Genomic DNA, 19947 nt, shown 5'->3' with positions numbered 1-19947 from the left:
GTTTTTTTTCTTTTTTCACATCTATTGTTCCAATATCCTCATATTGTTGTCTTTTGTATCATGTATGGAGGTAATTTACAGTTACATAGGCCGCCTTGCTGTAAGAATGCACTGTGAATGGTGTGCGTGGCGATCAGCTGATAGATGACTAGCAACGCGTGACGTCCGTCTCCTGCCTGAACTGACGCGATGCTTCTTGACAAGAGAGGAAAAAAAAGAACACAAATTGTACTCACAAAAGCTTGTTTATTAATAAACTCCATAAAAATAAACCACATGTAAAGATAAGTCAACAAAACAAGAGAGGAATGGATATTCCTGCCACCAAGGCCTCAATGAAGAACAGAATTGTGGTAAATTGAGAATTTGTGAATTAAGTCAAATTTAATTCAATAAATTTGAATTCAAACAGAATTAAAACTGGAGAGTAGAAGCATTCTGCTCATGGTCGGGTTCTAAAATTCAAACCTATTCTGATTTGCTGAATTCAAATTCACTTCTGAATCGACTCAAACCCCAATGAACCAGTGACAACGTAAAAACTTCACAGGAAAAAAAATCTTCATCTTCATTAGGAGGTGTCCATTTGAGATGCTTCTGAAATGTAAAAGGAGAGAGATCTTAGAACTTGCTGACTATCATTTGCATCTTGTGTAGAAATACAATCAATCGGCTCCCAAGCTACATTCACCTGTCTACGCACAGGAAAACAACATTCTTCACTGACTAGCAAGGCATTTGATTTATTATTTGTTTTTGTTTTTTAATGACAGGTATGGAGTGCTGAGCCTACTTGAACATCGTACAGTGCATTTAAATTGTTTCATGCTTCTCTTCTCTCTCTCCTGCACTGTGCAACTGCTATCCAATCGGCACCCTACAGAGCAGTGATAATAAGCCATGATAATGTCAAATATCCCTCCCAAACTGAAATCTTCAGTGACTGGAGTAGATTGCAGGGGATGGTCCTGGAGAATCACCTGTTTCTTTTTTTTTTTTTTTTAAGATTTATTTTTGGCATTTTATGCTTTATTTGAGAGATATAGTGAGAGAGAGAGACAGGAAGGTATGGGAGAGAGAGCGAGGGGAGGACATGCAGCAAAGGACCACGGGTCGGATTCGAACCCTGGTCGCTGTGGGAAGGCCTGAGCCAAATGGTACGCGCCCTACTCGGTCAGCCACCAGGGCGCCCCAGAATCACCTGTTTCAGCGCTGAGATGTGATGTTGCGGTCTGATCTGTGCAAGCAGGAATGCTTTTTGCCTTACTGTGTGAATGCAGCCTAAATATGAATTGCTGACTGATCCATACCAGAGACACAGAGGATTAACAGTAAACTTACGCGTTTCGTTGAAGAGGAAGGAATCCTGATACTCCTTCATGTACTGAGAGGATCTGGATTCGTCCAGGAACAGAGAGTAAACTCTTTTGATGTCCTCTACCTGCACCTCTGTCCCCTGAGGAGGCAAACACACAGATGTCTGAAGCTGAAGGCAACCATTAATAAAGTATAGCTCAAGCAAATAAGTACAAGGTGCGCTTCAATGGTGTGAAAACATAACTAGTGGTTCTCTTTGGAAACAGGGGTAACAAAACACTCAGAAAAAAAATCACTAATCCTTCATAGCACTTGGTAGATTTGTGTCATGGAACTATAAAGTACAATCTATCAAAGAAAAAAAAACATTGGTTCATGTTGATGACAATGGCTTTTAATCCTTGTTACAGCAGTGACAATGCGATCTTCTTATCTCTTATAAAGCTGGTTGCGACTGAGACTTACCCTGCGTTTGCGACACACCAAGCCAGCGGTGCTGATCAGCTGGATGGCGTAGCGCAGCGATGTCTCCAGGCCGATGCGGGTCAGGACCGTGTGAGCCTCCTCACTCAGCTCCACATCCTCCTCCTCACACCTGAGATAAAACCACGCAGGTGTAATTCAGTGTTATAATACTGGGAAGAAGGAAGCAAAAGTTTGCTGGCGAGATTAACAGATTCTCACCGGATCTTGAGGATCTGCCTGGTCTCTTTCTCGGTGTAGGGCGAGGTGGCGATGATGAGCAGGCGGTCCAGCAGGTCAATGGGGATGCCGTGGGGACTCTGGTAGTTTGTGCCGCGGATACTGAAAGAGAGAAACACAGAGTGAATATTCAGCCATGGTGAGACACCTCACAGGGTCAGACGGGAGGGAAAGGGAGAAGTGGACAGCGGACAGTACCGAGTGATGCCTCTGTTGGTGGCCATGATGAGAACTGGGGACAAGTCGCTCTCCAAGGCACGGTTCAGGAAGGAGAAGCACTCCATGTCCAGCATATGGACCTCGTCAATAAATAACACCTGGAACAACATACAAGGACAATCAGTCAAGGGCAATCAAAAAAACAAATGCGCACACACACACACTCCCAACCTACCCCTGGAATGATCTCAGCCTTGCCCTCCTCCCTCCACTCAGACACTTTAGCGTTGATCTGCTCGCGGACTTCAGACTTGATCTCTCCAGTGTCTCCGGAGAAGAGGGCCAGGAAGCCCTGCGTGCGGCTGTTGATGACGTCAATCTCATGGAGGGACACCGTATGCACCACCTCTTTCCTCTTCTGCAGTTCCCCCTCTGGACACTGTACAAACTGCGTCTAGAAGGACAAAAATTTAAAAAGCGATCAATAAATGGATATTCTACTAAGCAGTATGGTAATATTAGGCTACTTTCAATTTAAAACAAGTCAGGCCAATGGATTTTGAGCCAATGAGCGGTTAAATGAAGGTGGTAAATATGGTACAGATAATAACTACCATTTCTTTGTGTCATTTTTTAAATCTAACAACCCCGATTTGTACACAAATTGGGTCAATTTGAAAACATATTTCAATGCTAAAATTCCAAACAGGTATCAATTGATAGACGCTGGCCTATCTAATGTTAAAATCTGCTGTTTGCGAGTGTGAGTTTGGGACTACTGCTGTACAATTTCACAGCTCTATCAGTTGTAGTGTACCTGAGCTCCCATGGCATCATAGTCTCTGGCTCTGGTGAAGGAACGGCCCAGCTTGCTGATCTTCCCGGTGGCTTTGTCAATGGTAATGACATCTCTAATAGAGAGAGAGGGGGCAGAGAAAAGACAGGAGAGACCAGGTCAGGCTGTATGATAGTAAACAGTATTATACAGAAAGATAATAGATCCTGGCAAGCAAAGATCAAGGTGTCAAGAGATTAACAAGAGATTAGCTCACCCTGCCTGAACCTTCTCTTTACTGAGACTCTCAATCATCTTGTTGCCCAAGTCATAGACCGTCTCCATCTCAGTGGTCTTTAGAGTCAGCTTGCCCACCTTGGCACCCTGAGAGACAAAGTTAAACATAGTTAGAAAAATGATTTGTCTGGAATGACACTACAGTGTGTAATGTTCTGAGATGTAAATAAAATGTTTAAATGTTGTCTTTTCATCAAACAAATGAGCCAACTAAAACAGCCTAAGATTTTTTTACTGAGCCAAATCAGGAAAAGCATATGAATTGCTAGAATTTTTTTGATAAGGCAAAGGGAGTGAATGTTATTTAAAAACTGCTCATCTATTTAGAAAATGTGTAGTTTGCATATAATTCAAACCAAACATCCCAATTAAATTAATTTCATAATAACTTTGTAGCTTTGTAACAAACAAATAACTTTGTAACAAAACTGAAATAAGTCAGGGCATGAAGGAATATTTTTGTGTGACTGTTATTTCAATGGATATCAACAGGCATTACAATTCAATGCAAAGACATCATTGATGAAACAGATGATGGCATTCCAGCAATAACCTATAATGAGCAGCTGAGCTGATATACTGTATATAGTGCTCTACTAAATATTTTCCAATTTAGGGATAAAGAATTGAAAGTGTAAAGCATGAATTCCCCCGCAGCCTAAGACAGAGTGTAAACAACTTACCGTTCCAGTGGCTGGCCTATCAATCTGGATCTCCACCACCTCTCCTTCAATAATCTCTGTCTCCTCTCTGCAAAAACACACTGAATAGCAATTCATTTCGCACAATGGGAATTACAAACACAATTATTCTGTTTGTTCACTCACTTGATTCTCACTCCAATGGCTTTTCTAAAAGCTTGGCTGAGTGCCTCGGTCTTGCTCATCTCCAGGGAGAAGATCTCACTACCAGCCAGCGCTGTGAAGGGTGTATCAGGGCCAAGGGACTGGGCAATACCTGCATAAGCAACAGATAACTCATACTCAACTAGTGAATCTGGGAGAAGGAACTCTTCTCTAAGGAAGATATGATTGAAGCCAATAATATCAATGCCGGACAACAGCAGAAGTAAAATTAAATTTTATCATGTTCTGGAAAGATCCCAATGTTGGCCATACCCATAGCGATGGCAGTCTTTCCTGTGCCAGGTTGGCCAGCTATCAACACAGCCCTGCCGGCGATGTGGCCATCTTTGATCATCTCCAGGATGACCCCCGCTGCCCGACGGGAGGCCAGCTGGCCGACCATCCCTTCGGACACCTGCAGCAGGATGGGAGCAGGTATTCTTCAATCCCAAATCAACACATACTGATGCACATCTGTGCCTCTAGCATGTTCAGCAGATCAGCATGAGGAACAGACGTGTGACCAGCTGTATGTGCAGCACTCCACTACAGCCTATGATTGTTTTGATATGCATTTCTTTAGCAGCAGAATACACAAACAGAACTAAGATGTGAGACATGCGCCTGCAGATATTTTCCAATGGTTGCAAAGCAGTGTAGATAGATTTACTGTAATCCTGTCAGCTCTAGAATGGTCAGTGTATTTTTGTAGATGTAAAGATTCTGAATAGGAAAATGACAAATGTCACAAAAATGAGTTATGATAAAAAATAATAATAATAATTTCAATAGTGAATGAATAATTTCATGGCTAAAATGTTTAGAACACTAATAGGTATTTTAACTAAAAGACTAAAAACAAAAGTAAAAAAAAGTAAATGGCTTGTTCCCAAGTGATAATTTTTGCAACAACCTTCAAAGCTTTTCCATCAGCAAAATTTCTGCCTGTTGAGGATAAGGCAACATGGCTCATTGGAGGTTTTCTTCTTTTCTATGGTGCAAAGTAGCCTGGTATCCAGCCCCTATGAATCGCAGTTTTCAGCACTCTTCGAATTTGCATGGCGATTCATAATTCATCCTTATGAATCGCCATGCAAATTCGAAGAGTGCTGAAAACTGCGATTCATAGGGGCTGGATACCAGGCTAGGTGCGAAGCAGGTTATGTGTACAAGTGCAGACCCCTGGGCAGGACATGGGATTTACTCCAAATACATCTCTTTTAATGCTGAGTGCCAGAGAAAGAACAGGTCCCACTTTTCACAGCTATGGACTAGTGACTTTAGGACTTGACCCTACCTGTCTTGGCTCCAAAGCATCATCCAAGCCAAGGCCACGAATGTGAGAATGTGCACCTAAACACAAAATCAAACATAAATGTGTTAACAGCAACCACATTTGGGGGAGAAACTGAAGACCAGGTAGCACTTGCATCAACTTAAATTAGGGCTGATCTAAAACATAGTTATTTAAATAATCTAATCAGTGCAGGCAGATTTAAGACTTGTATTAGTATGTAACCATGGAAACAGCTAAACAGTCGGGTTACCTATCCTCTCGATCCGTGTGATGTCACGAACCTCCGGAACCTTTGTTGTCGCCATCTGTATTAACGTTAAAAACAGGCAGAAGAATGTCGTAAATACCGAAGTATTAAAGCTAGGTTAGCTAACCAAACTTGAAATAATTTTACTAGACTAGAGCTGGTCCTGGTCAGTCAGTTGTCATAGAGACAGGGTGTAACGCATGCCACAACAGTGGCACAGCAACACACGTTGGGAAGCTATGTATTTTAGCATTAACCAACGTCCTATAGCTATAACTTTGTCATATGTGTCTTTTACACTAAACTACGAACAGCACACACGTCAGAAGAATAACCTTGAGTGAAATGGCTTTCGGTAGTTACAAGCCTTGCCTGTTCGACAGTGCTCAAACAGCCAAATGTAATGCTAACGCTAGCTAATGTTATGTTAGCAAGCTAGCTCCATTCATATGTTTCTGTCTTGCTCATCTGTAACTAGTCAGACCCCGCCGAAGAAATGTTGAATAGAGCGACTGGCAAAATTTAAATTAAAAACGTGTATACTACGGTATCGAGCCATGCAAGAACAAGGTCTAATATACTCCAAATGAAGCAAAACTCACCTGTGCAGCCATACTTGCGAAAATGCGGCGCTTCTCTCAGATGGTGCACAGAGTAAATGTGTCCGAAGAGAAACACATACTTCTTTTTCTGTGAGATTTCAGACGGCCTGCCGCCCATAGGAAAATATGCACACAGAATTAACTTGCAACTCAAGGTAGATAGATAGATAGATAGATAGATAGATAGATAGATAGATAGATAGATAGATGTTAATTAGTTCCAAATCCAGATTGATCATTGTCCACAATGGTCTTCAACAAAATGGCAATCACATATTACATGTAAGGTGTGCAGTTACTTTGCCTACACACATGATCTTATGGAAAGAGGAGCCTTGTAAAACAAACGTGGACAAAGTGAGGATAGGCAGATTGAATTTGTTCAGGGAGGTCCTTTTTGTCTACTGTTGAAGTAACCAAATAATGAAAGAGTGTGGTGACTGTTTGCAAGGTAAACCATAGATAAGCATGTCCAATACTGTAACCAGAACCAGGAGCAGAGAAGACCTTTTTGTATATTTCCACATGTACTTCCTTCATCTTCTAATTTCTAACCTCTGTCCCTGCTGCAGTCCTCCAGTGTGGCTGCACAGTGACCAATGATAGCCTTGGCTATACTGCTTGCAGCACTGCACACATTCCTCCACTGGGGGTAGCTGCTCTCTCTAGTAGGTGGGTGGAGGAGCCAGTCAAGCTCATCTACTGACTTTATAGATATAAGAGTTTCACTGGCTACACACCAAATGAACTTATATTGAACAAAACTGTACCAACGTTCTGTATTTTACCACCAATGCTCTTTAACTTTTTATAGCTCTTTGTCACCAGTTTTCTGTGTAAACATGAAATAATGTGCAATGAAAATAGATTTACCCTGATCAAATAATGTTGTTGACACTGTGTATGTAGCATGCAGCAGCTGACATCACCAAACCCCTGGACATATGAGGCGATGTAACAGGTTTTAAGTACTTGGGAAACAACTCCCCTAGGAAATCTCAGAAGCTTCAACTTGAGTAGGAAGGTCTTCACACACGTGGACTAATCCCTTGTGAAAAGTGTAATAGCATTCAATCTGGTCTCCTGGTGAAGTAACAATGTCAAAAATAAATCCCAATTTGAGAAGATATTTCAGCCAAGGAAACAAAATCACTGGACAACAGAACACTTTTTCATCCTCTTTGCTGTCTTCAAAGTGCTCCCTTAAGGTTGCATTTTTAGGTTTCCACAAACTAAAATCACTCATCAAAACACCACAAAGAGAAGGACTTTGCAAATTGCAGAGGATTAGTACTGAACCAAAATATATTTTTTTTTCTCCCTGCACTCAGTTGTGATGTGTCTTTATGTTTGTTGCCCTTGGTTTGTGTTTTATGTTCTGACGTTTACAGTATAATGCAAACTGAGCTGTTCAATACCAAAGACACATTTCTTTTTTTATTAAATGGACACTGTAACCACTAAAATAAATGGTGCTTGAGAGAACCATATATGGTATAAATCAAAGATTTACATGTACTAACTGTCAAAATGTATGGACCTGTCAAAGTCCACTGCAAACAACTTTTGTTATTACAAGCAAATCAGATTCAGTGAAGAGAGAAAATGCCACCTGTTTGAGTTGAGTTATTTTAGTTAGTTAATTTATTTTACAGCCCGCTAATTACGGTGTAACTAGTTTGTAATTATGGGTTACTAATAAAATAACAATGCTGTAGTTACAGGGTAACAAAACAAGAAGTCCGGGAATTAACGGGTTACAATTTTGTAATTATGAGAGATTCATAAGGTAGTTATGGTGTAACTGTTTTCGTAATTACTGCATACTAAAAATAATTACAGGGTACAATAACGTAATTAGGGGGGACAAAACAAATGTTATCGGTGATTAAAGGTTCATGCAATGGAAAAGGCCATTGTAAAGAAAAAATATATTCTCCACCTGAAAAGCTGAATTGTAGATGAATAACTTTTATTTTATTTTCCTAAAGTATCCCCTCAGATATAATAGTAGGTAGTAGTAATAGGCTACAATAGGTAATACTAATATATAGTAGTAATAGGAGTAGGTAGTAGTAAGATTAGAGTGAGCTAACTTGTGGCTTAAAACAGTGAAAGTGCAATAGGAATTAGCAATTAAATGTTTTCTGCATAAAAAATACGTTATCTTAATACAAATTCCAAATATTCAGTTTTATGTTTTTAATCATGTGTAGTTTATAAACCATGGATGAAGTGAGACATCTCTGTCATCAAAGTTTACAGGAGCCTGAGCTTCATCTGATGAGTCATAATGCAGCTGAACACAATGCAGCAGAGATCAGAGAGTTTAGAATGTCGGTGTCATAAAGGAGCGATTGACCTGAAGACAGACTCAGACTCACAGTTTCATCTCTGATCGGTGTTCACCTGCAAGTTGAGACAGAAAACTCACATTGCATTCATTTGGAGAAACATCAACAATATCTACCTTTTAGAAAGGAAAACATGGAGAGTGTTTTCCATCTTGGTAAGCCACATCTATTTAGAATTGTATTTTTTAACAGGAAAAGATCAGTACAGAGAATTTTACTGAACAAACAAGAGACAGACAGTCAGGATAGACTAGTTGTTTGTGTTGAAGGATTTAAATTTGTGTCCAGTTCTTCCGTAGTTTGATTTACATTATAAATTCACAGCTAGATATATTGTTGAAGCAAAACTATGATGAAAGGCATAAGATGAAGCTGTGATGAAGCATGTTGACCTTGAATGAAGCAACATCAGGTGGCCTCATGGTTATTTGATTATTAAGATGTTGCCATTGCATTTCTTTCAGCATCCATGCAAATGGTCGCTCGACTCAATGCCCTTAATGACGATCGCCATGAAAATATCAACTGCATGTTTGCGAAAGTCCTGAATAAGGAGCAGTACCTTTATGCTGAAGCCTCTAGTTTCTCTGGAGGTCCTGCTGAGCTCGACTGTGACCTTTCACCTCAGTCTGCTGTTGGTCTCGGCTCCAAACCTGCTTGTGGATTTGAGAGCCTCAATATATGGGAACCAATAGTCAGCACAGCTTCATCAGCATGAAAACTTCTCTTGGATATGGACAAAGGAGACCTTCCTCCCACAGAGAAAGAGTCTCCTCTCATGACCGAAGACACAGCGTTAGGTGCTGGAGCATCCATCCACCCAGCTCAGCATGTTGAGGCTCAATCCAACCTGCTCCGCCTTGTTGAGACTCCATCCCATGAGGCTCAAATGACTGATGACTTCAAAATTATTGAGAGATTGAGGCTGCTTCAGCACTCCCCCTTTGGTTTTGACGATGACTACCACCTGGAGGCAGTTGGAAAGAGATACCTCTATGCCCCTCCATGTGACACATCTGGATCTGTGGCTGACTGCTGCTCACCCTGTGGATCCACTCTGGGCTGCCTGGATGAGTGGGAGCCACTGGTCAAATCCCACTTGGACTTGGAGAAGGAGGGATTTGGTGAGGAGCTCCTCTATGCTTCATCACATCTCTCTAGATTTGCAGTTGACTGCTCCCCACAGCATGGGCCGACTCTGGACCAGCTTGATAAATGGGAACCACTAGTCAGCACTGATTCTCACCTGATGCAGTTCCTCTCAGTCCTCCTGGAGGAGGAGGAACTTGGTGAAAAGCACATCTCTGCTTCCTCAACAGTGAGTTCTACATTTATGGCTGCCTGTGCTGCACACCATGCCCCTACTCAAGATCATCTTGATGAATGGGAGCCAATCGTCAAAGCTGATTCTAAACTGATGCTGTTCCTCCAGGACTTGGAGAAGGAGGAAGAACAATGTCCTTTTATCATCAAGAGGGAAACGGTCAACTCTTGTGCACAGATTGAGGCCGCTGCTGAAAGCTCTGTCACCGTCCTGCATCAACCTGGATGTTGTGAGGGAACAGAAGTCACTGTCCCCTCTGCTGGACCTGACAGTATCTCCACCTCAGAGGAGATTCTCCCCGTCTCTCTTGCTGAAAACACCCTGATTCACCTGAATGAGGAAGGATCAACCAACCTGCTTCAGGAGTCCCAGGCTCCAGCCATCCAGGTTGAGGTCAAAGCTCCACCAAGCCTTATGGTTGAAACTGTAAAGGACACCAAGGATCTGTACGGTCTGACCCTGGAAAAGACATTTTCACCTGTCCAGCTGATCAAACCTGCAGGACCTCAGAGTTCCAGTGCCAAAGACAGCCTGTCGCTAAAACCAAAGAAGAAGAAGTGTGGTTTCTTTTCTTGGCTATCCCGCATATTCCGGGGGAAGAACAAGAAATCTGCTGACAACATGGCCGCAACAGCAGAGACACCGCTCCAACAGACCTGCCAGACAGAAGCAGATGAGCCAAAGTCCTGCCTGAACAGCCTCTCACCTGCAGTCCACTGCTGAACTCCTGTCATCTTCCTATACACTTTACAGAAGTGAACAACTGAATCATTTTATTTGAATACATTTATTTGCACACTACTGTTATAGTGTCTTTGCACATTTCTTCAAAACACACCTTTATTCCTGCAGTTATGGGTAACCTGTAGCCTAAAGCAGTGAAAGTGTAATGGAATTAGCAAATATATGTTGGCCATTAACATTTTCTATACCTCTATTACTAACTATAATCAATATTTATTCTAGCAGTTTTTTCACAGAGTTTGTTTTCTGTAAAAAAACAAACAAAAACAAAAAAAAAACTTATACAATTATTATTATTATTATTATTATTATTATTATTACAAAATTGTTACCCCGGACTTCTTGTTTTGTTACACTGTAACTACAGCATTGTTATTTTATTAGTACCCCATAATTACAAATTAGTTACACCATAATTAATGGGCTGTAAAATAGAGCGTTACCGTTTCTTTTTATGATGTAAACAACTACAACTCCGCTTTTGGCTGTTTATAGCACAGTTATTCTGGTAAAAAGGTTTGAAGTTGAGTTTGCATCACTAATGTGGTAAAATGAACAGTGACCTCTTGAGACAATGAAAATTTTGAAATATGTTGGAATCCGACTGGACAAAAAGTCAGTCTGGTTCAAAATACCATCAACACCAAGAAATGCTGCCTGAAGAATCTCAACCATCTGTGAACTCAGAGTGCTCTCAGTCACACCTCACCTACTCCTACACAACTCCTTGAAATCACACAATGTCTCTAACACAACTGAACCCCCAGTCCCAACCTCTCAGACCTCAACAAAACCAACACTGCAGTCACACACAAACCACTGACCATAACACATAACCATGAACATCCCCTCACTGTTTCACTCTCCTCCCCTCTGACAACTGATCCAGGTCTCTGATCTGCAAAGCGGCCAACTATGGCAAGAGCTTTTCGCCTTCTGCCATCACTGCTCAAAGCAAACTGCATCAATAACACATTATTATTTCAATTACAGTATGTCTTTGACTGTTGGTGACTCTTTAGTTGTTGTTTTTTACAAGCCATGTAAACTAATGTCATTTGAATAATAAATATCTATCTTCAGTCATTTACAGTAGTTTGCGCACCCACTGACTTTTTGCACATTTTGTTGTGCTGCATTAGAAAATTCTAGACAATGTGAAGATATAATCTTCAAATGAAAGAAAAAATCTGGTGTACAAAAGAATACACCCTCTTATTTGATTTGAGCTAAACTGCATCAATGGTAAATAATTGTTCCAACATTTTGTATCTTATAGGAAGTGAACAATATTTTCCTTTCAAAATTGTTCTAATTCTTCTATTTTGAAAAAAAAAGAAGCCGAAATTGGGTCCTTTAGTACATCTCAATAGAAATGTAGTGTCTAGAATGGACTCTAATTCACCGCACATAGTATGAAATGTGTGTCTAGTGTAAAATGTGTGGTTCAAGTATGGCATTGGAGTCCAGTCCCATTTTTATAATGGAAGCTAATCAGGAAACTGGACTGTAGGTACCATGTATTTTTCACATCTAGTAGTGGGTGAGTGACTTTTTTTTGTCTTGAAACATCAAAAAACTTGTGGATAGTGTTTCCCTAGCTGGTTAAATAAAGGTTATGACAGACTGACTGACTGACTTATTGAATGACTGAATGTTGAGTTTTCTTTTGCTTTCTATTTCAGATGTTTGGTTTGTAGGCAAAGGAGTAATTAGCCTAGAGAGTAGACAGTGTATAGAAACTCTGTGATGGAGATGGAGGAGAGGAATGGAGTGAAAATACAACAATCATTTCACAGTTCAGACTTTTACAAAATGTTTATTGAAAATATATAAAAGTGTGAATTTCATTATAGGCTATATACATGATCATGTAAAATATTTTTGTAATCAAATGCAGCCTACTTTCTTTTTAATGGTTATTAGGATCGACATTCACTTTGTATATTAGATTTTGCAATTCACACATCTTGATTTGACATACTGCAGAATATTCACTATTATCATAAACATTTCCCGTGTACACCAGATATTCAGCATATAGTCTATAAGATGACATATTCACTGTTGTAAAAATACTTTGTCGCCATATCATCTCTGATACCAACATCTTTTGTTCTGTAAATCTCTAACAAAACTGAATCACGGTTATACATTGATCATTGGAGGTGTGTTATGTTATCACAGCTGGCTGATGGTGATGGCTGACTCATACCAAACCCAGAAGCCTGCGTATACTGCCTCGCTGAAGGAGGCCTTGAAGCGGTGGATGAGAGACATGGTGTCCCCTACGCTGTAGAAGGACAGGGTGCCTGCTGCGTGGTCCAGGAACACCCCGATGCGGGACGAGTACGGTGCCTCGATCTCCTGCTGGTCCTTGCTGTGGCGGGCCGAGTAGCTGGAGTCGGAGCAGAAGAGGCTCCAGGACTTGCGGTTGTAGCCGATGCGGCAGCTATCGCCGTAACCCGTCCTCTTGATGCCCTTGTAGGTGACTCCGACGGCGGCCCCCTCCCCGCTCCACTCCACCTCCCAGTAGTAGGCGCCTCCGGAGAGGGGCTCCTTACACAGGACCTGGGGCAGGCAGTCGAACCGGGAGGAGCTGTCGCCGTACGACTGGGGGTCTCTCTTGAGGGTGGCTTTCTTGTTTCCCCGAGACAAGTAGAGCTGTCTGTAGGCTGTGTTAGGGTCCAGAGTGAGCGGACAAGCATCTATAGGAGGAGACAGAAGACATATGGAACAACTGGTCTTCAGATTTTGCAACAGGCAGTTATCTTAATTGGCTTGGGTTAAATGTAAATGAGGAAAGTTTCTATTTCTCAGCAACTCAAGTACCCTTCCACCTTTGCACCCCCAACAGCAAGGTCATAGTAGTTAGTTGAATGGCAATTACAGCTGTTAGTTCTGTTAGATATTTAACTAACTGATGGGATTCATAGGGGAAAGCGTGAGACCCTCTGGCTGGGTTAGATGTCACCTGCCTGCTGCTGTGAACCTCCACCTCAGCAGGTCACAGTTGGTGGGACACCCGGTGGCCTCGGCTAGATCTGGCCGGCCTATTATCTGGAATGCCAGAGGTATCAACACTATTTGTGACTTAAACTACAAGCAGAAGTCCATCTAACAGTGCATCTTAAACTATAAGCTGGGACCCACTGTGGGTTGCTGGACTGTTTCTGGTCAGCCCCCACATGGCAAGATTGCGAGCAAGCTTTAAAGCCCCGACTCCAGTGAATTCAAAGACAATGTGAAATTTGTAAACAGGCAAAGTAGCAGTAAAAACTGGTTACTGCCAGCAGGAAAAGGCAAAGCTGCAGGTTTTGATTTTGATTGGAATTGTGACTGTTAGAAACAATCAGACACCACTTTCTGAGATTAACTGTTTTAAAGTATTAAAATATTATTTTCACTGAGATACCACTACTTCAATGGAATATTAATCAAATTGAACAAAAGGTAAACATCTTTAAAACTACTCAAGTGAAAGAGTAGTTTAGTCACTTGTGAATTAATTTTGTACATATCCTCAAATTGCCCCCACCCCGCAATATTAATTAATTTACCTGTTGTTGAATCTGATTGGTCATCATCAGCAATGCTAGGTTTTGCTTATATTATCTGTGATGCCAGAATGATTATGTTTGACTACAAACACCCATTGCCATTGTCCTCATACATATATAATAGCATATATTTTTACTCAAGTAAAAGCAGGAGGAAACACTTAAGATGCTGATCAGGTAAAATGACAAAACTGTGAAAGTAGTTCACACTTAATAGCTGAACATTGTAAGACATGATAACTGAAATCTGATTCTGTGGTCAACCACAGTCTGACAAAGAACCTCATCAGCACCTGATTTGCCTCATCTATTCAATTATTAAAGGCAGAGCATTATAATGATCTGTTCGACTGCAGAAAACAGCATTCTGAGAAACCGAGACTCACATTTCAGGAAGTCGTCCCTGTGCTGGGGTTCTTGGGTTGGCACAGACTTGTACATGGCAACTTCATCAGCTGTGAAAAGAAATATGTACCGCATATTAGTATTAAAGAATGGTGGCATATTGAATTTCCATGACTTGAGATTAAAGATTTGTTTATAAATGAAGCATTTTACTGTTATTTTCAGAGTTAGTTTCTATGAAATGAAGTTACTAGTTTCAGTAATCAGAGGTAATTGCCTCAAATGGAAGAAATCCACTCTGAAATACAAATTCACATATGTGATCCCAATGATTTTGATCAGATTGACCAAGATCAAGATCAACACCTCTCACCAAAAGCTAGATTCCAGAGAATGAAAGGCGCATGGGAGCTTGACTTGGTGGACTCATAGAGTTTGACCTGTTATACCAAATGAACTTATAGAAATGCTAACTCTCTGTGCATTGAATTAGTAAATGTGTCCATGTAAAATCACCCTGGGTGGGTACTGTGTCTATCACACAGTCCACAAATCCTTTCACTATCAATGGAGGAGCTGTTAAACATGTTGCTTGATGACATCATTGATTCAAATCTTGGCTCTTTCCATTCCAGTTACGGGAAACACTTGTTCATGTGCGCAAATACAGATTGAACTTTCCAAGACCATTGGAATAACTTGTATAACTTAGCGGAATTCTATTTTAGAGGTTGCTTGAAGTGTGTTTATGTAAACTCTCTCGCAGTTTGGCATCCTAAAAATTATCAGTCAAAGTAAACATCTAACCATGAGGCTACTGAGTGACCTCAGCCTACCCTAAATATCACGGTGCTCAGGCCACGTCCCAAATCAAACAGAATTGCACAAGCTCTTTCTGCAACTAAAAAGGAAATTGTAAATCCATTTGAATTTCCCTGGTCAAATTAAGATAAACCTCACCTTTCAGTGTCCGTCTCTTTTTGGCTTCATCCAGCTGGCAGAAAGGCATTTTGTTGACTGCAATGATGAAAATGAATAGTTGAGTTAACATGATAATAAATACCTGTGAAAATTTGGTGTTGCACCAAAGGCCTAAATTGTTATCAGATCATCATGTTTACTTTTATATTATTCAGTTTTTTTAATAACAAGCCCTTAATCCTGTCTTCTCACTCACCTGACTTGGCTACCTTGACCAGTTCATCATTGCTGAATTCGTTGAGGTGCTGTTTCATCTCGGAGACGGCCTTAGTGACTGGGCCGAAGGAGAAGTAGGGGTTGACAGTCACTGTAGGCAGCTCCTCAGCCTCCGTCTGGGCTATCAGCATGTGGTAGGTCTAATGAAGAGAAAATAGCAATACACTTATGAGAATGTGTGTTCTCAATTAAATTCTACAACATGCAGCATATTTTCAATGGGGCTTTTACATTATAAATTGCATAATGTTTGACTGATACACCTTTCAAACATAAGAACAAAGTGAGTTTGTTAAGTGTCACTCCAATGATGTATTTATATATCATAACAAAATATATTGTGATACAAAGCATTATTGAACTGGAAAATGCATTGGGATATCAGTTATAGCTATAATCAGAAATATAGCTAGATAGGAAAATTCACACATCGCCTTTATAAATTCATGCCAAGATAGCAAAGCATTGTTCTAATCAATTTGATATTAGCCTCATATTAAGAAGGCAAAACTATCCAAGCATAAACTATTTACAACCTTATTTTAAGTTTAACTTAATTGCTGATATTGTGTCATATTGTGAGACCAGTATTGTATCTATCTGAACTTATCATCGTGTCCCTGTTCAGAGTGTGTCCAGTCACCTGGATGAAGTGGATGTGGTCCTCAGTGCGGGACAGCTGGGTGATCTCGCTGTCTCTCCTCTTCAGGTCGGCGATCTCGTGGCTCAGCCGCTCCATGTGGCCCTCGGCGTTGTTGAGCGCTGCTTTCTTATTGGAGGAGATCAGCTTGGCCATCTCCTGCTGCATCCTCTCAATGGAGCGCAGCATGTCCCCGAAGAGCTTCTCACACTCTTGCATGGCTCTCTGGGCTGAGTTCTGCACAGGAAACAAGGAAGCATGCCATAAATCAGCTGGGTGCCGTACTGGTTTTACCGCTACACTGAGAGAAGCTGTCATCGCTGTTGTGCGAAAGAATGTTGTCTGTGTGTCGGTGGTTGATTTTGCTGATAGTCCGTTCAATCTGTAGTGGTTAGTCTGGTCTTGTCTGTCTGTCGGACAATAGTGGCACAAACCTTGAGTGAGTCCACAGCTTGTTTCAGCTCCTCCATCTGCTTCAGCCGATCATGGATCTTCTCCTGGATCTCAGCCTGGGTGGCGCCCAGCCGTTGCTATGAGGAAAGCAGCGTTTTCAGACAGTGTTAGAAGAAAACAATGCAACAGCACGTCAACAAGTCAAGTTGACTGAGTCAATGTCAAGAATTTTTCTTTAACATATTAATTAGGCTTCACAATACAATGAACATAGCTCGAGGCCAATGTTTGAAGCTGTACACTGAAGTTACAACTTATTCATATGGGTGGGTCTCACTAAGTGCTCGAGGCTTTAGGTTAGGGGCTTGGCATATCTAACTAGCTACTGCTCCATGTATTACCTGTCATTTAGTCTTTTGTGTGCTGCAAAGAGCTATAATACATATCAGCCTGTATTCAAAAATGTCAAAACGTTAATGTCATGGTTATGGCATGCAACAAAGTGACTGTCATGTTGAGCAAAGCACATTCTAGTATTCTTAAGCCTGTTAGTAAGCAGATTACTGTCTGAAACATCAGTATTGTCATCATGAGCCTGTTTACAGACAGAAACAGTGAAGTCTTACCTGCTCCTCGGCTCTCTCCTGCTCAGCAGACACCATGTCGTGACCTTTGTGTTCCTTCACCGTACACAGCACACAGATGCACATCTGGTCGGTCCGACAGAACAGCTCCAGACCCTTCTGGTGCTGCGGACAGATCTGCCTGTCCAGGTGGCCGATCTCATCCACCAGCTTGTGCCTTTTGAAAGTGGGCCCTTCGTAGTGGGGCTTTAGATGCTTCTCGCAGTAGGAAGCCAGGCACATCAGGCAGCTCTTGACGGCCTTGTGCTTCTTGCCGACGCAGATGTCGCAGCCCACATCCTGGGGTCCTGCGAAGTTGTAGTCGGGGGACGGAGGTGGAGGTGGAAAGGATTCGGAGGCGCGTGGGGCAGAGGAGTGCCGAGAGCCTCCCGTGCGCCGCGGGCTGGGCCTCTTGTTGTAGGTGACCCTGCACTGGGGGCACAGGTAGGAGCCTGTGTGGTCAGCATGGTCCCAGTATGTCTTCAGGCACACGGAGCAGAAGCTGTGGCCACAGGGAATGGATACCGGATCCCTGAGGTACTCCTTGCACAGGTGGCAGCCGTCCTGGTCAGATGACATGGGTCCAACTGGGTGCTGTTTCTTCTAATGCAGTGAAGATGCTGTGAAGCTAGTCTGTCAGTTGTGAGTTACTCTCTATGTCAGCGCAAAGGCAAAGTGATCTCACAGGTACTACTGGCGCATGTTATATAGAGTAAACAGAGAGGGAGGCTAAACTGGTTAAGCCGAAACCAGTAAAAAGAGGGCGGGGTGAGGAGAGAACAGAGTGAACACCATCAGTTAGAGAATGCAAGTAGAATGAATGAAATGTGTGATCATATGATACAAGTTTTGACACTTCAATATTATGGACAAAAATACATTTCATCAAAGTTCTCTTATTTTATATAGAAGCCACACAATACAAAAAGACAACCCCTGATGTTTGCTAAGATATTTTTGAGAAGAGATGAAAATTTCCTACAAATAGCCCAGTGAAAGTACAAGGACTTTGAGAAGTAATTAGCCATCTCTAAGGGTACACAGTATGAGGATCCAGAGAAATGGTGTCACATTTTACTGTTGAATTTACTCAAATTGTTAAGTACATACGGTTGCCTAGAGACAGATCCTTGCCTTTGAGTATATGGTGGATATCGATATCCAGTCAGGCCAAGGCACAAACTGAAAGGGAATCAATGATGATGCTTTTGTTCACAGTGACTAATGTCAAAGCTAGTCTACTCTACTGGTAATGCATTGTATAATGGCCTCAATATATGCATCAACAGTGACTCATCACTGCAGCATAGTCATTTGATGGAGTGCAGTGATGCAAAACTGCATGACATAATGTAGAAATGTTGGCCTTGGTTTAATTAAATTGGTTTGGTCTTCAGGAGGCAGTGTGATTTCAAGTATTCACCTTACCATGTAGCTACCTGTAACCAGTTAATTATCAACTCTATGTTACATTCCAGATTATTACCACTGACGACTTCTTCTTTCTTCTGAGTTTTGACCCTGTGATTTGCTTTGCCTGCTGGAGTTTCTTCAAGTCAAAACCGTGATGTGGTGTAATCTCAACTGTAATAATTTCTCAATTAAATAGAATTTGCTCCACCAAAATAAAGTCACTATCATAACGTTGCCTCTTCCAACCTAAAACCTTTTCTCTGTATATTTCATGTTACACTGAACGCTCCTCCCAGCCAAGATGGAGTTTCAGGGTTGTTTAAATGGAGAAAGGAATGCGACCACACTTGATAGCCCAGATAACAGGAGGGCCGAGAAAGCCTGCTTAAAAGATTCCATTGTGTTGCAGCCAGCTCTGGCCAAGCAGAGTGCCAGTCATTATAGGGCCTGTTGTCCATCAATAACAGTAACTGTAGCTGACATGTAATCCTATGTGTAGCGTCTCATTTGACACGTTACTTTATGCTCTGCAGTGCAAGTGATGAAACCTCAATTGAACCCAGACATAATGATGATAATCATAAGGTGAACAACCACCAACCACAAATATTTTATTCAGAATATTGTTAATCTATATTTTATTTTCTTGGAAAGATCCTATATTCATGCCAATTTCATCTGAAATGATATACTATTATAGTGAGTCAGATGCACAGATGTCTATTATAGCATTTTTAGGGAATTAAATATTAAGACAATGTTAAGACAATTTTCACTTAATATCTTGGAGAACAAAACTGCCCCAGGGAAGAAAAATATGAGAAATCCATGTTTAATATTTCAAATAATCCTCATGACCATCAAAAGACCTTGAATGATGTTCAACAAATCATTGAGCAAGGTGATATTACAGATTTGGGAGAGTTACTTACTGTGATTTACGTAATGACTGCCAGTTATGTCTTGAAAAAGCTAAAACCAGTGAATTCATAGTTGTAGACTTCAACACCCCATAACACCTCCTTAACATGCGAGTACATGGATCTCTCCTTTGTATCTGCATTGGCAAATTAAGTCTACAAATTAAGTTTGGGTTTTTGACATCACCAGAAG

The 19947-nt window shown here is 41.3% G+C and overlaps 2 protein-coding genes across 3 annotated transcripts; both read right to left on the bottom strand.

Annotated features, from left to right (window-relative positions):
• Window positions 1-226: 226 nt before the first annotated feature.
• ruvbl2 (RuvB-like AAA ATPase 2) lies at window positions 227-6286 on the bottom strand. The gene is made up of 14 exons (XM_071520647.1): window positions 6242-6286; window positions 5643-5697; window positions 5393-5448; window positions 4369-4510; window positions 4078-4207; window positions 3934-4000; window positions 3231-3337; window positions 2996-3089; window positions 2414-2632; window positions 2218-2336; window positions 2002-2121; window positions 1783-1912; window positions 1342-1456; window positions 227-597 (listed from the first exon to the last, which is right to left on the bottom strand). Exons 1-14 carry the CDS (start codon window positions 6251-6253, stop codon window positions 572-574), a joined length of 1392 nt encoding a protein of 463 aa, XP_071376748.1. The 5' UTR covers window positions 6254-6286; the 3' UTR covers window positions 227-571.
• Window positions 6287-12475: 6189 nt separating this feature from the next.
• Window positions 12476-18079, bottom strand: ftr83 (finTRIM family, member 83). Of its 2 annotated transcripts, XM_071520637.1 has the most exons (8): window positions 17425-18079; window positions 16840-16935; window positions 16409-16642; window positions 15746-15905; window positions 15529-15585; window positions 14610-14678; window positions 13642-13723; window positions 13234-13371 (listed from the first exon to the last, which is right to left on the bottom strand). In XM_071520637.1, exons 1-7 carry the CDS (start codon window positions 17998-18000, stop codon window positions 13671-13673), a joined length of 1245 nt encoding a protein of 414 aa, XP_071376738.1. In that variant the 5' UTR covers window positions 18001-18079; the 3' UTR covers window positions 13234-13371; window positions 13642-13670. The 2 variants fall into 2 exon arrangements, with proteins under 2 accessions (XP_071376737.1, XP_071376738.1); XM_071520636.1 differs by lacking the exon at window positions 13642-13723 and having other exon boundaries at window positions 12476-13371.
• Between the last annotated feature and the right edge of the window lie 1868 nt (window positions 18080-19947).

Source organism: Centroberyx affinis, unplaced genomic scaffold (genome assembly GCF_046629955.1).
Source record: "Centroberyx affinis isolate AG114_WGS23_722 - 3 ecotype Tasmania unplaced genomic scaffold, CSIRO-AGI_Caff_v1 ptg000814l_1, whole genome shotgun sequence".
NCBI lineage: Eukaryota > Metazoa > Chordata > Actinopteri > Beryciformes > Berycidae > Centroberyx > Centroberyx affinis.
This window is presented reverse-complemented; position numbering and strand designations above follow the sequence as displayed.